The following is a 13,225-nucleotide window of genomic DNA, read 5'->3' as shown; positions in this document are numbered from 1 at the left end:
GTGGGAGGAGGTTGTTTGGATCATAAGCACCAGCATGAATCTTTTGGGCCGAACGCCCTGATTCTATGCTGTAAAATATTACTTATTAGAAGATGAGGACAATGAATTTGCACAAATAACAGACAAAGTAAGGCACAGTAATTGGGTGGAATTCCTTCTGACGAAATATACTTTTGTTTATTGGAACACATTTGTAATGCTTTCCCATATCAATTATTTTGCCAGATTCTGGAAATTTTATTTCAGAGTTGTGATATATATGCATAAAATGTATTTTTATCATTGTAATAATAACTAGGGCAAGTGATCTGGTGGGATATCGCACCTCACAACAAGTTCCACAAATTTCTAAACTTTCTGTCCGGGCATTGCAACTTGTATACAAGATTTGGAGCCAGTGAAAATATGCACTTCTGACTAGATATGAGCAGTAACAAGTCACTTGCCCTGCTAAGAAGAAAAACTCATATGATTATGCTCTAAAACAATCTGAAATAAAAACGGCAAACGTGGGAAACACTCAGCAGGTCAGTGACCTCTGTTTCTCTCTCCCCCAGGTGCTGCCTGACTGCTGAATGTTTCCTGTATTTTCAGCTTTTAACATGATTATGGCAGCTGAATAATACTGGCACAAATTGCTGATAAATGACTCTGAAATAAACATAGTACGGCCAAGTAGGTCCCATTCCCATTGCTGATATTGGGGATTGATCATCAATGCTGTACAGAAACACAAACCCTATCCAAAAACTATTTGTAGTTCACTTTTTTTTTGCCTTTTTCATATTTTATATTTAATTCTTCACCATTGAAATCATGGAAATCTCGACAAATCATTTTTAAATATGGACTTCAAATAAAATTATACATAATTACATGTTCTTTGAAGTACAAAAGCACATCAACTATCTTACATCAAAGCTCAAATTCTTTACTAATATCGCTTGTCTTTATATCAAAATTCACCTGTGTATCAAAACCCTCTTCACCGTAGGTGAAATTAATTGCTATTTTAGAAAAATTGGTGGAATGGCACAAACTATGGTAAATGACAAGTACAATATCTTGAATCTGTGACTGAACAAATGTTTTTAAGAACCAAAATCAGCCTTGCATGGAAAATTGCAAGCAATGATTTTTACCTTTAATGAACCAATACAAGATGGGCTCGATTTTAACTCTATATCTACATGAATTGGTTTTAACTTGTGTTAGAATAAGGCCCAAATGTCTTGTAGCAAATCACACATTGCTCCTGGAAAACACTTGAGTGTCTCATCTAGATAGGGTAACAATAAAAATGTGCAGCAATTTTCAAAATGGGCTGGGTGGTACAGTGGTTAGCACTGCTGCCTTACGGTGCCAGGGACCCGGGTTCAATTTTGGGTTTGGGTCACTGTCTGTGTGGAGTTTGCACGTTCTCCCTGTGTCTGCATGCATTTCCTCCAGGTGCGCTGGTTTCCTGCCACGTTTCAAAGGTGTGCAGGTTAGGTGGATTGTGCAGGCATGGTAAATTGCCCCTTAGTGTCAGGGGGATTAGCAGAGTAAATACGTGGGGTTGCAGGGAAAGGGTCTGGGTGGGATTGTTGTCGGTGCAGACTTGATGGGCCAAATGGCCTCTTTCTGCACTGTAGGGATTCTAGGATACTGCAGAACATAATGGGGCCACGGTTGTATTATGTAGCTTTTTCTTTGAGGGAGCACCATATACAAACTACACTTTTCTTTTAATATAATCATAACTTAAAAAGGCAATTTCTAATGCCTTTGTTGTAATAAATATATACTTTTCTGTTTGTATTTGGGGGTGCTTATATTGTCATTCCTTGTTTGATTTTTAAAAAAAATTGTGACATTTATTCACTAAAATGACATGACATTCTTGAATAAGCACCCAATTTGTAGTGTTCACGTGGCACCATACTTAGCCAATCAAATATGGTTAGGGGCTGGGGTTAATGGGAGGAGGATACAATAAAAATATCTGCAGCATTGATCCAGGACCATAAAGGGACACTTCAATATGGAATAGCTGCTAGCTTTCTGCAAGTTATTTGACAACCATGTAAGTAAGCTTTGTCGGTTTTCGAACTGAAGGACTCAGTAGCAGTGCTTCCAGTCTGGTACAGATTGTTTAAGGAAATAAATATTGAAAAAGGGAACTCTTCCTTTTTTTTTGTTTTTATGTTCCAGTCTTCAGCTCCCATTCCTGTAAAACAAAATGAAAACATGAGCACAACTATTAGTTATTTTCTATTTGAGTAGAATCTTGTAATCTTTCCAAGTCTCCTACTTACTTTTCCCAAATCTCCTGATTTTTATTTTAAATAAGAAAAATGCCATATGAATGTTACTTGGTTCTTGAGTTTACAACTACAAGAACCAGCTACGATCAATGTTCTCTCATGAGGTTTTTGGTTTTTCCGGTTCAAGGACAAGGCATCATAACAGCCTGGGTAACAGGACATGGCGATCTGATGCGGTATGTGTAGCATTCTTGAAAAAAAAACGGGTGGCTTTAGGGGTATGGTTCTTAAAGGTCTCCATCATGGTGGGTCTCACACAACATGTCTGGATCTGTTCCAGCTGGCTGACAGGGATTAATTGTTATGATTAGTCAGCAACTTTATTATCATATCTTGAGACCACAATGGTAGAAGCTGAATTAGATGAACCTTGATCTTTTTTCACCTTGTGACCTCCATGTATGTATGACTAACAGCTAGCAGTGGTTTGAAGGAGTGCATCATCTACTTGACAGCAAACATTTACGGTGCCAAAGAACCGAATGGTCCAAACCACCTGCTCTTGGTTTGGAGTAAGAATTGAATCTTGGTAGGTGTAGAAGCCAATTAAAGAGTTGAAGACAAACAACAGGCAAAGAAAAAACTCAGAGTTTTGCAGTAGTAATGACAGCAAAACTCAAGCCATCATTACTTCTCTGAAACTCCAGCAATTTCTGGAATTCAGATGGCTGCAGTGAAGTGCAGAAATCCACAAATTGCTGTCCTGGGTGCTCTGCGTCTCTCCTGGTTGTGCTGATGAAGTATTCACAGAATGCAATCAATTGGAAAATTGCCGAACTGAAATGTATTTGCTCTTTTATTGTATTAGCCTCACTGTCAAAAAAAAAGCTTGAATGAGATACACCTTGTTGAATGAAGTGTAACTGGGCTTTAAATGGTGCACTACTGAAATCATTGTTGAAAAGATTCTCAGCCTCCTAGAAAACTAATTTTATATTTGCAGAATGTCAAATTTTTCATTTATGGTAACAAAAAATCCAGATTTTTAGGTTTATGTTATTTCAACTTCCAGCTTTATCCCATGTGCATGCTCCAATCATTTATTTTTCTCTTTGTAAATGATATTATAAAGTGAATGATAATCAGTGCATTTAACCTATTGGTTTGCTGTCTGTGAGAATTCTTCAATGTGATTGGCTACCTAGCTTGTTTACTGGTGTCATTGTTTTTCACCATCTGGCCGTACCCTTGGCTTGATGCAAGGTACAGATTAACCTCCGGAAAGGGGAACTCCACACCAGACAGATTGCTAGACCTTTATGTCAGCTTTCTTCAGAGTTACAGTGAGTGTGATGCTACGCCACTGACCTCAAACATCAAGGTTAAAGTAAACAAAGAATTGTCTATTCTTTAATTGTGCTATGAACCTCAAATGGTTGCTCTATGATCTATAAATGTGTGTGTGTATGTTATCTGTGAAGACCTGCTGGTACATGTATATTTTGTGATAAGCTGTGTTGGAATTTAACACCCGATCTGCCACCCAACTTACATCCCAGTCCAACCTCTGCTTTCATTCCTCATGGGGGAGGGGGGCGCTGACTGCAGCCCTGACCGTGACCATCACCCTGACTGATGTTACTGGGACTGCTGAGCTGCGAGCCACCTTACTGGCTGGAAACTCCTGGAAGTCATGGGGCCAAAAGGCACTAACTCAGCCAAATAATTGCCTGATGACCACAAACTCCAGTCATGGCTTCTCATGCCAGTGGAGGTGGGCTCTTTCCCAACTTTCCAGCTGGTGGACAGGGCCATTCCCTTCACATAAAATCTAGCCCTGGGTCCCACTTGAGATGAATGAAGTTACCCTTTTAGGGGTGGGGTGGGTGGCTATTTTAACCTAACCTGCCAGTGGGAAACTGACAGCAGAAAATAAAAGCGGATGAGCTGTAAAATGCCTGGCCATGTTGATCCCATCGGTTTGCCTTTCACTTCCTCATGACCATTAATTGCAGAACAGAAGGGAACCCATACTGCACTTCAGAGACTGATGGAACATTTTACCCGAGAAAAGACGCTGGTACACAAGACTATGGTACTCTGATAACTATGCTGCCAGAATAGCAACACAATGGTCAGGAGTTCAAATCCCAACACAGCAAGTTGTCAACCCAACTTCAATAAGTTTGTCAGCAATAGAAAATCACCCACAAAGGCTGTTGTGTTAGGAACAAAGGGAGGCCATTCAGCATCTCAGACCTGTTCTCCTGCCATTCAATGTGATCTGTATCTGAACTCCATTCCGCTGTTTTGGCTCCATGTCCCTTAACACCCATGGCTCGCAAAAATCTATTGATCTCAGGTTTAAAATTATTAATTGAACTTTTTATGAAGGACTCTATATACATTCAGAAGCCTGTATGTGTGAAGGTCCAACTGGTTCATTAGTACCTGTTGGACAAAGGATTGGACCTTAACTGATTGGCTCAATATCTCACTGGGCCTAAATGTAACTCTGGTTGACTCATTGGCCCTGATACTAACCTTCCATAACAGGCGGAGAGAATCAGTTAAAAATTAAATACCAGAGAATGCACCCCTGGCCCGCCACCATTTTTACAAGTGGATACCACAGCATGTAGGTATCATAGAATCCCTACAGTACAGAAGGAGGCCATTCAGCCCCTCGAGTCTTTATCAACCACAATCCCACCCAGACCCTATTCCCACATTTATCCTGCTAATCCCCTGACACTAGGGTCAATTTAGCATAGCTAATCAACTTAACCCAAACGTATTTGGGCTGTGGGAGGAAACTGGCGCACCGCAGAAAACCTACAGTATGCTATCTTGGAGAGGCAGGAACCTTTATTATATTTAAATTAAACCCCACAAGACAGCTAGGAGTCTTATTTAAATGTAACATTTACCAGACCGGGCTCAGACAACCCGTCAGAAAAAAGGTGAAATCTGCTGAATTCAACAGATTAGTGACTTTGAGAGCATCTTGAAGGGCTAGGAAGAGTAATAGATCTCCCCTCCAGCCCCTCGAGGAAGCATTCAGCATCTTTTCTGCCAATTATCGCCTCTCCTCACTGCTGCAATCCGTGACCCCCAACCAGGCCCTGATCCCGAGCCTCCTGCCAGCCTCCAACCCCACTTGATCCTGAGGTCTAATCTCGTGGTCTTTCTTCTTCCCGATTGCCGGACTCCCACTCCTCTAGCCCACGCCTGACCATGCCTAAATATCTCCTGATTCTGGGATTGCTGGCTTTCCCACCAGGTCTACCCGCCAATCTGGCTGACTGCTGCCTGGGAAATAGAGATTGCGATAATAATGAGGCCCTGCTGTTAAACTCCCACACCCTTCCCAGAGGCTATAATGCATTCAAGACTACTAGCAACAGCCATTAAATATTGCTGTGAACCCACACCCCAACAATAAATTTCCTGTTGCTCGAAAGTGTTGATCCTGAATTTTTTTGGGGATCTCCTGTTGTAACTTTGGTGGTTGCAATGGCTGAAGACAATCCTTTAGCAAATTCAGGGCTATTGTCTTCTCATAGTTCATCCCACACATGCTGTATGCTGCTACAGTATACATCAGGTCACATGCACTGAGCTGTGTTTATTATGATATGAGAGTAATGTTTTTCCTTTAAACTAATACCAGTGGTGTAAGCGAAAGACACGAGGCATCCCAGGTCCAAACGGTGCAATCTGTGCAATGTTTCCTAATTGCTTGGGCAGCTGCTTGCACTGCAGATATCTGCAACAATGGGTTTCTGTGAACTGAGGGGGATGAGCAATGTTGTGCTAGTCCTGTGTACCTTGGCCTTCCTGCGCACGTGGCCTCGACTTGGGGAAGAAACCATGGAAGGTGGTCTTCTCCCGAGAGCAGCTGCATTTACAGGCAATGATGATGGCTCAGTGTCACTTGTATCACAGCTGGAAGCTGGAGAATTGTCCAGGGTGCGATGCATGATCACGGGGGACTGAAAAAAATCATAAGTAACGCAATAAATACTTCAAATTCAGAGGACACACTCCACCCACTCATTGTGTTATACAAATCCTGCAAATTTGTGCATTGAAGCACTGCAACGGGAATGTTAATATTTCCATTTTGCCTTCTGTTAAATACGAATCTTAGAAAAGATTTTGTACAGATATTACATGTACCAGCAGCAGAATCCGTTCATTGTTTTACCACACATAAGAGGAAATCTTCCCTCGGAAGCTTGGGAATAAATTAGTGGTATTATCTACTTATTTTCTCCAATAATTCATTTCTTTGCACTACACATTAATTAAGAAAAGCATCCAATGTTATTCATGGATTTACCCGGTAGCATGTTGCAACATCAGAACTGAAAAGTATTGTTTGTAATTCTCTACATTGGGCCAGATTTTCTGTGGAGTGACAGTCATTGTTGGATTGCCACTTTGCCACTATTTCCCTATCTTAGTCTAGAGTTCTGCATTTCTCAATGGAATTCTGGGTCAACTGGGAAATGTGAGCATAGCTGCTCCTGGAGGCCTTCAGTATAGTGTAGGACAAAGCCACGCTGCATTTTTACAGCACCAGCTGCCATATTCCAAACATTTAAATGTCACTTTGACAAGCTCGGAGAGAAGGTAGTTGTGTAAGGTAAGTGGGTGATGGGGTCGGAGGATAGTTGAGGATGGGGTTAGTCAGGGATGGGGAGGATGTTGGGGTGGGGAGGGTCAGTCAGGAAGGGTCCAATGGAAAGGTTTGGAGAGGGGGGGGGGGTCGTCAGTGGTATTGTTACCTAGGAGTTAGAATGGTTTAGAAACAGAAAATGCTGGAAAAACTCAGCAGGTCTGGCAGCACCTGTGGAAAGAGAAACAGAGTTAACATTTTGAGTCCATGTGAATCATCCTCAGAGTTTTGGACCACTCTAGCACAAAGCTTCTCTCAATTTCCCTCCTTTCCTATATCAAGGTCCAGTTTAATTTTATTCTAATCTACCCTATTGCCTTTCCTTGCCTGTCCAAGCTAATATTGTCTTTAGATTCATCTCCTGCTTCCTCAATCCTATTTCCAATAATAACCCAACTTCCCTTCCTGGTCATGGCTGATCTGATTGTAACCTCAACCCCACATTCCTGCCTATCCTCAAATAACCTTTCACCCCCTTGTTAATCAAAAAATTATCTAGCTCTGCTTTAAAAATATTCAAAGACTCTGATTCCACTGCCTTTTCAGGAAGAGAGTTTCAGAGACTCACAATCCTCTGAGGGAAAGAACATCTCCTCTTCTCTGTCTTAAATTAGCTTAAGTGAGTGTACCACCTACAAGATGCACTGTAGCAACTCACTAAGGTTCCTTTGACAGCACTTTCCAAACCCGCAATCTTTATCATCTAGAACAGGGGTCTCCAAACTATGGCCCGCAGGCCACATCCGGCCCGCGGAGGGCCACATCCGGCTGGAAGTTTGGAGACCGCTGATCTAGAAGGACAAGGTCAGCAGATGCATGGAAACACCACCTCCTGCAAGTTCCCCTCCAAGTCACATAGTGTCGTGACTTGGAACTATATCGATGTTCCCTGACAGTCGTTGGGACAAACTCCTGAACTTCCTTCCTAACAGCACTGTGAATGCAGCAATTCAAGATGGAGCCTCACCACCACCTTCTCAAGGCCAATTAGGGATTGGCAATGAATGCTGGCCCAGCCAGTGACGCTTACATCCTGGGAATGAATACACACAGATGTATATGTACACAAGTTGTAATTGTTGTGAAAATGAAATACTTTCACTTTAGGTCTCTAAATTCATGTCTATTTCATGCATAGGTTCCCATTAAAGCTAACAGATCAAGAAAGGATGTAGTCTTAGACTAGAAATCCAAATGCTACTCTAGTAAATTTTGAAATTCAACTTAATGAAAATGTAAGTTTATACTGTGATTGGGATGTTTCTGGGAAAGCGACTGACATTATGACCAATCAGGTATCCACTGCCAGATTTTATACATACCTTTTAAAACATAATCGACATTTTAAATGTGAGGCATTTATGAACATACAAACAACAATAGACAGGAAAAGATCCTTCTCTTCTTCCAGTCTATCCCATATGATTTTTGATACATTGTGCATGTGTTTACCTGTGGGCTGGAGGTTCTGGATGACTTTGGTTCTATTGTCAGGCCCAGTGTGGGGCCTCCAGCAAGGGCTTTCTTCAAGCTTTCATTCACTTCGGTCAGCTCCAATTCCAAGTTCACACGTTCAGTCTCTTTCATCTTGCACTCCTCCTCTAACTTCTTTAGCTTTGTCTCGAGAGCGGCCTGAGACTTCTTACCTATTATTTAATTTGAAAGTAAAAAGTACAATGAAATTGGAGCATTAACTTAGGTAGGGCATAAAACTGACCATCTGACCCAAACCTGCCATGTTCCCACCAGGTGGAATGTGTTAAAATTTCTGCCACTGTCCCTTTGGATGGTTCATGAAGATAATGGAAATAAGTTTAATGGTACAAATAAGTTACAGGGTAGAGTAAAATAAAACAAGTGAATGTTCTGTTGTGAAAGATAAATTTTTAAAATTAGCGCTAAGGTCTCAGTACAATCGTGGGAGATGTTAATCTTCCTAACATATAGAGGAGGGAGTTGATTGAAGTACTTTTAAGAGTTTATTTTTCAACCAGAGGTGAGGGAACTCACAATGGGCAAGTCCATATGAGAGCTGCCCCTAACCAATAAGGAGTAAACATTAAGTATGATTAATTGATAGTAAAAATTAATTTGGAAAAGGTGTGAGGGGTGAAAGGAATGCATGAAAAATGGAAACCTTGACTATGGGGAAAAGTGAAGGGATGGATGCTAGAGGTAGCTGAATGGATCATCATACCTGGGTGAATTGAACCTGAGACTCCTCAACATTGATTGTGAATCCTACAAAGCCCCATGATTCAGGTCAGGAAACTTGATGATTACCATTACTTGACCTCATAGTCAAGTATACTTGTTGCAGACATGCAGGTCCATGGTAGCACTGGTAGAAGTGACCACTACACTCGCCTTGTGAAAACAACATCTTAACTCCACCATGAGAACACTCGCTCTCATGTAGTTTGGCAATACCGCTGTGCTAATGGGACAAATAGATGCAGCAGTCCAAAACTGAGCATCTAAGAACTGCAGTTACAGTTACAGAGCAATAATCTGCATCTTCCTGGTCTGGCACAATGAATCACCATCCCTGGGTGGAGTTCAATGTGTAGTGTGGAATGGTATGCCAGGGTCATCACAGGGCATACTTTAGTAAAAGACTATTAATCTAGTTAATCAATCACACAGGCTGCTCCCATGTTCCATACTAAGAACAGCAAGCTATTGACATCAAATAGGATGTAAGAGCAATGAATTAGAGGAAAGCTCTACCATAAAATGCATGTGCTAAATTTAACACCTGAAAACAAAGGCAGAAGCAGAAGTAACATTACCATATCCAATTGAGAATAGTATTGGATAACCAGGTAACTAAAAGAAGAGGAGACTCCATGAGCTTTCCCAGCCTGAGTGACAAGGCTGAACTGTTTGCAAAGCCAGGGTGTCAAATGGACAATTCTACTCAATTTTCTCATGCAATCATTCTTACACAGGAATCTGTTACGATCCACGTAGAAACCAATACTTTTGAAAAGGTATTTGAATTCCCAGTAATCCACTTAAAGATATCACATACAAGATTTCAAGTTTTAAGATTTTTACTGTAACAAACTAAAATTAACATCAGCTAAGCATTACTTAGTAAGAAACTGATACTCTAAACCACAGTAAAGATAATCCTGTCTTAACATGACTGATAACCCCACGCCAGACATATGTACTTTATCATCGGATTCAGTTTTTATAGGAAACAGTCCAGAGTAACTCCCAGCTTCCAATGAGTTCATTTTTCCCTATTTTGTGGAGCTGTAACATCCATGATTGTTAAAGATCCTTTCCCTCAGTCTCCTTATCCCAAACTAACTTGCAGTCATAATGTCCACTCCGGTTATTCCTTCTGCCGGCCTAACCAGGCAAATCTTCCTGTGTCCTTAAATCGTAGTAAGAAGTCTCACAACACCAGGTTAAAGTCCAACTTTAACCTGGTGTTGTGAGACTTCTTACTGTGTTTACCCCAGTCCAACGCCGGCATCTTCACATCCTTAAATCATAGCCAGTCCCTTCTCTTCAAGTTGTAGACAAACTTCCCACAGTATTCTGTCAGGTAGCTTACAGAGAAAAGCACTTTTTTCTCTGCAGTGACTGCGATTCTGTCTTGCTCTCTCTGTTGCTGTTCAAAATCTCAGACAGAAATATGGCATGAACAAGAACAATGTGCTTCTGCCTTTGTTTTCAGGTGTTAAATTTAGCACACATATTTTAATAATAGGTAACCTGGCCACCCTGGTCTCCATGGTAACCAAACTAGACAGGCTTGTTGTCAGGCAGAACTCATAGCAGATGAAGTTGGAAAGGAATGGAGCAGGAATGTGTGCCCTTCGAATAGATACATGCTGATCTTCGCTAATCCATTTTATCCTAAATTAAAGAGACAGTCTGAAACATTATCTTATAAAACCTCATCTTGTAACACTGCATCCAGATAATTCAGATCACTCCACATGACATTAAGATGTGAATTAATGCATAGTTTGAGTGAAGGTCCAGTACAGATATGCCTCTAGCATCTACCCAACAATATGGAAAATTTCCATGGAAAATTCTTTCCACAAACAACAGGATAAATATCACTGAGCCAATTACACTCTAGCAGTCTTTTTCTAATCATTAGTAAACTGCCTTCAAGAACTGTGTGAAGAGCTATTAGTAACAGGAAGCAGTCAACAAGCAATGCCTACATACCAATAATCTGATCACTAATGATTGGTTTGGGTTCCACCAAAACGCTTCAGTTCACGACCTTATCAAATACTTAATCCAAGAATGGTTCAAACAACTAAATCCCAGAAAAGAATCTAGCTTTGGAGAAATCGAGATCAATGAAAGCCAAAAGGATTTTTTTTCCTATGGCTTGAATCACATCTAACACTAAGGAAGATGGTTGTGGTTTCGTAAAAGACAGTCATCACTATTGAAATTGTAATCCGAGAACTCCAATGATATCTCAATGAGGATGGTAGCTGAGTCATGAATCTGACTGAAACATACTTCAATCAGAGTAACGGTTTCTTGGCTCAAGTGTGCAGGATATGGCCCTTGTCCTCAACTCACCTACATTTCATTAGATGTTTCTGGCAAATAGTTAAGATTGGGTATTTGTTGCAATATAAACATGTCATGGTAGTTGTCAGGCAATTGAATACAGATTTGTGTGATTATCAAACAACAGTTGTTCATTAATGGATTGGAAGCCCTTGCAATTCATGAGAGTTTTAAAGTCATGTGAAAAAGACTAATAGTGACTTGGATTCAACCCTGCAACTCAAGGGGCAGATTGGCCATATGAGAAATTGGGAGGTTTCCAGGGTGCCATTGTGAATGGTGCCATAATATGATATCATCTCTCTCCTTTTTCCACCATATTCCTGAAGAAACTTGCATCTTAGTTAGGAAACCAGTCTGCTGCTGCAGCTGATGTTTCAGGGAAAGTGATGAAAGCATTTGTTGTATCAAACATGACATCAATCACTTGCTCAGTGCAATCATGAACTTCAGACAAACGGATGTTACTGATACTCTCACAGCAATCTGGAAAGAGCAGGAGACAAGGCGCTCATAGCTGCACTGACCCTGAATACAACAGACAGTGCAGTGCTAGTTGCGGCAGTCAGTTCCAGGTCTCGTTTCCACAAGTGATAAAAATCTAGCAGCTTCTCAGAGAGCTACGGACCTGTTCTTCTCAGCATATAATATCTATTGGAAAGGTAAGCATTCCTGCTCCATTTCTTTCCAACTTCAGCTCTGTTGTTCCTTCCTCCCACTGTTACTTCTACTCATCCTCTTACCAAAATGGAATTCTCAGAAAGACACGCATAACGAAATGCTCGCAGATTTCACTTGTGGGCTTAAAATGTTCTATAGGCATCAGAAGCATGATGGAGTGTTATCCAAAACATGCAAAACATCTCCCAACACTTTCAGCAGTCTTATTTGAAAGCAGCTGAGGATCTCTTTAAACATTGTTGGGAATAAACACCACTTAATTTTTATGCCCTTTATGTGTGGGTGTGAGCAGCAATTAACAGTAACAATGTATAGAAAGAAACCCGACAGTGCAGAAAGAGGCCATCTGGCCCATCGAGTCTGCACCGACTACAATCCCACCCAGGCCCTACCCCCCTATCCCTACACATTTACCCGCTAATCCCTCTAACTTACGCATCTCAGGACACTGAGGGGCAATTTTAGCATGGCCAATCAACCTAACCCGCACATCTTTGGACTGTGGGAGGAAACCGGAGCACCCGGAGGAAACCCACGCAGACACGAGGAGAATGTGCAAACTCCACACAGTGACCCAAGCCGGAAATCGAACCCAGGTCCCTGAAGCTGTGAAGCAGCAGTGCTAACCACTGTGCTACCGTGCCGCCCATGTAGATAGACAGAGCCTGAAACTGAGCAACGGGTTATCAATGTTCCATTTTAATTTGATTGCTCTATATCAAAGAGGTTGCTGCTTATTTCCAGCAGGAGCTTGAGCTGTCTAGTTGAGGTCCACTGAAAAATGGAATGACTGAAAATGTAGTAATGCATTCCTTCAACCAGTGCCATTATTTTGTGACACTACACACATATTGATAGGTCTTTATATTCTGTACTTGAATACATATGCTTGGGGAAAAATGAAATGCAAATACCATGAGATTTGTGATGGGAAGGGAAATTATTGATGCTATGGTTGAGTTCATTTGGGGATAGGGTTAAAAATCAGTACGAATTTCACTTGTCTGCTCTAAGTTGATTTGTTAAAGTTTTGTTTCAGGATCAACAATCAATT

The 13,225-nt window shown here is 41.2% G+C and overlaps 1 protein-coding gene across 2 annotated transcripts in view; it reads right to left on the bottom strand.

The window, feature by feature from the left end:
* Nucleotides 1-796: 796 nt before the first annotated feature.
* afap1 (actin filament associated protein 1) overlaps nucleotides 797-13,225 on the bottom strand; it is a 218,449-nt gene continuing 206,020 nt past the window's right edge. For both annotated transcript variants that reach the window (XM_078213248.1, XM_078213258.1), the window contains exons 15-17: nucleotides 8,383-8,576; nucleotides 6,077-6,241; nucleotides 797-2,209 (exon numbers count right to left, since the gene is read on the bottom strand). In XM_078213248.1, coding sequence (XP_078069374.1) covers nucleotides 2,183-2,209; nucleotides 6,077-6,241; nucleotides 8,383-8,576 — 386 coding nt within the window. In that variant the 3' untranslated portion in view covers nucleotides 797-2,182. The remainder of the gene's footprint in view (nucleotides 2,210-6,076; nucleotides 6,242-8,382; nucleotides 8,577-13,225) is intronic.

The sequence above is a fragment of the Mustelus asterias genome, chromosome 1, assembly GCF_964213995.1.
Source record: "Mustelus asterias chromosome 1, sMusAst1.hap1.1, whole genome shotgun sequence".
NCBI lineage: Eukaryota > Metazoa > Chordata > Chondrichthyes > Carcharhiniformes > Triakidae > Mustelus > Mustelus asterias.
This window is presented reverse-complemented; position numbering and strand designations above follow the sequence as displayed.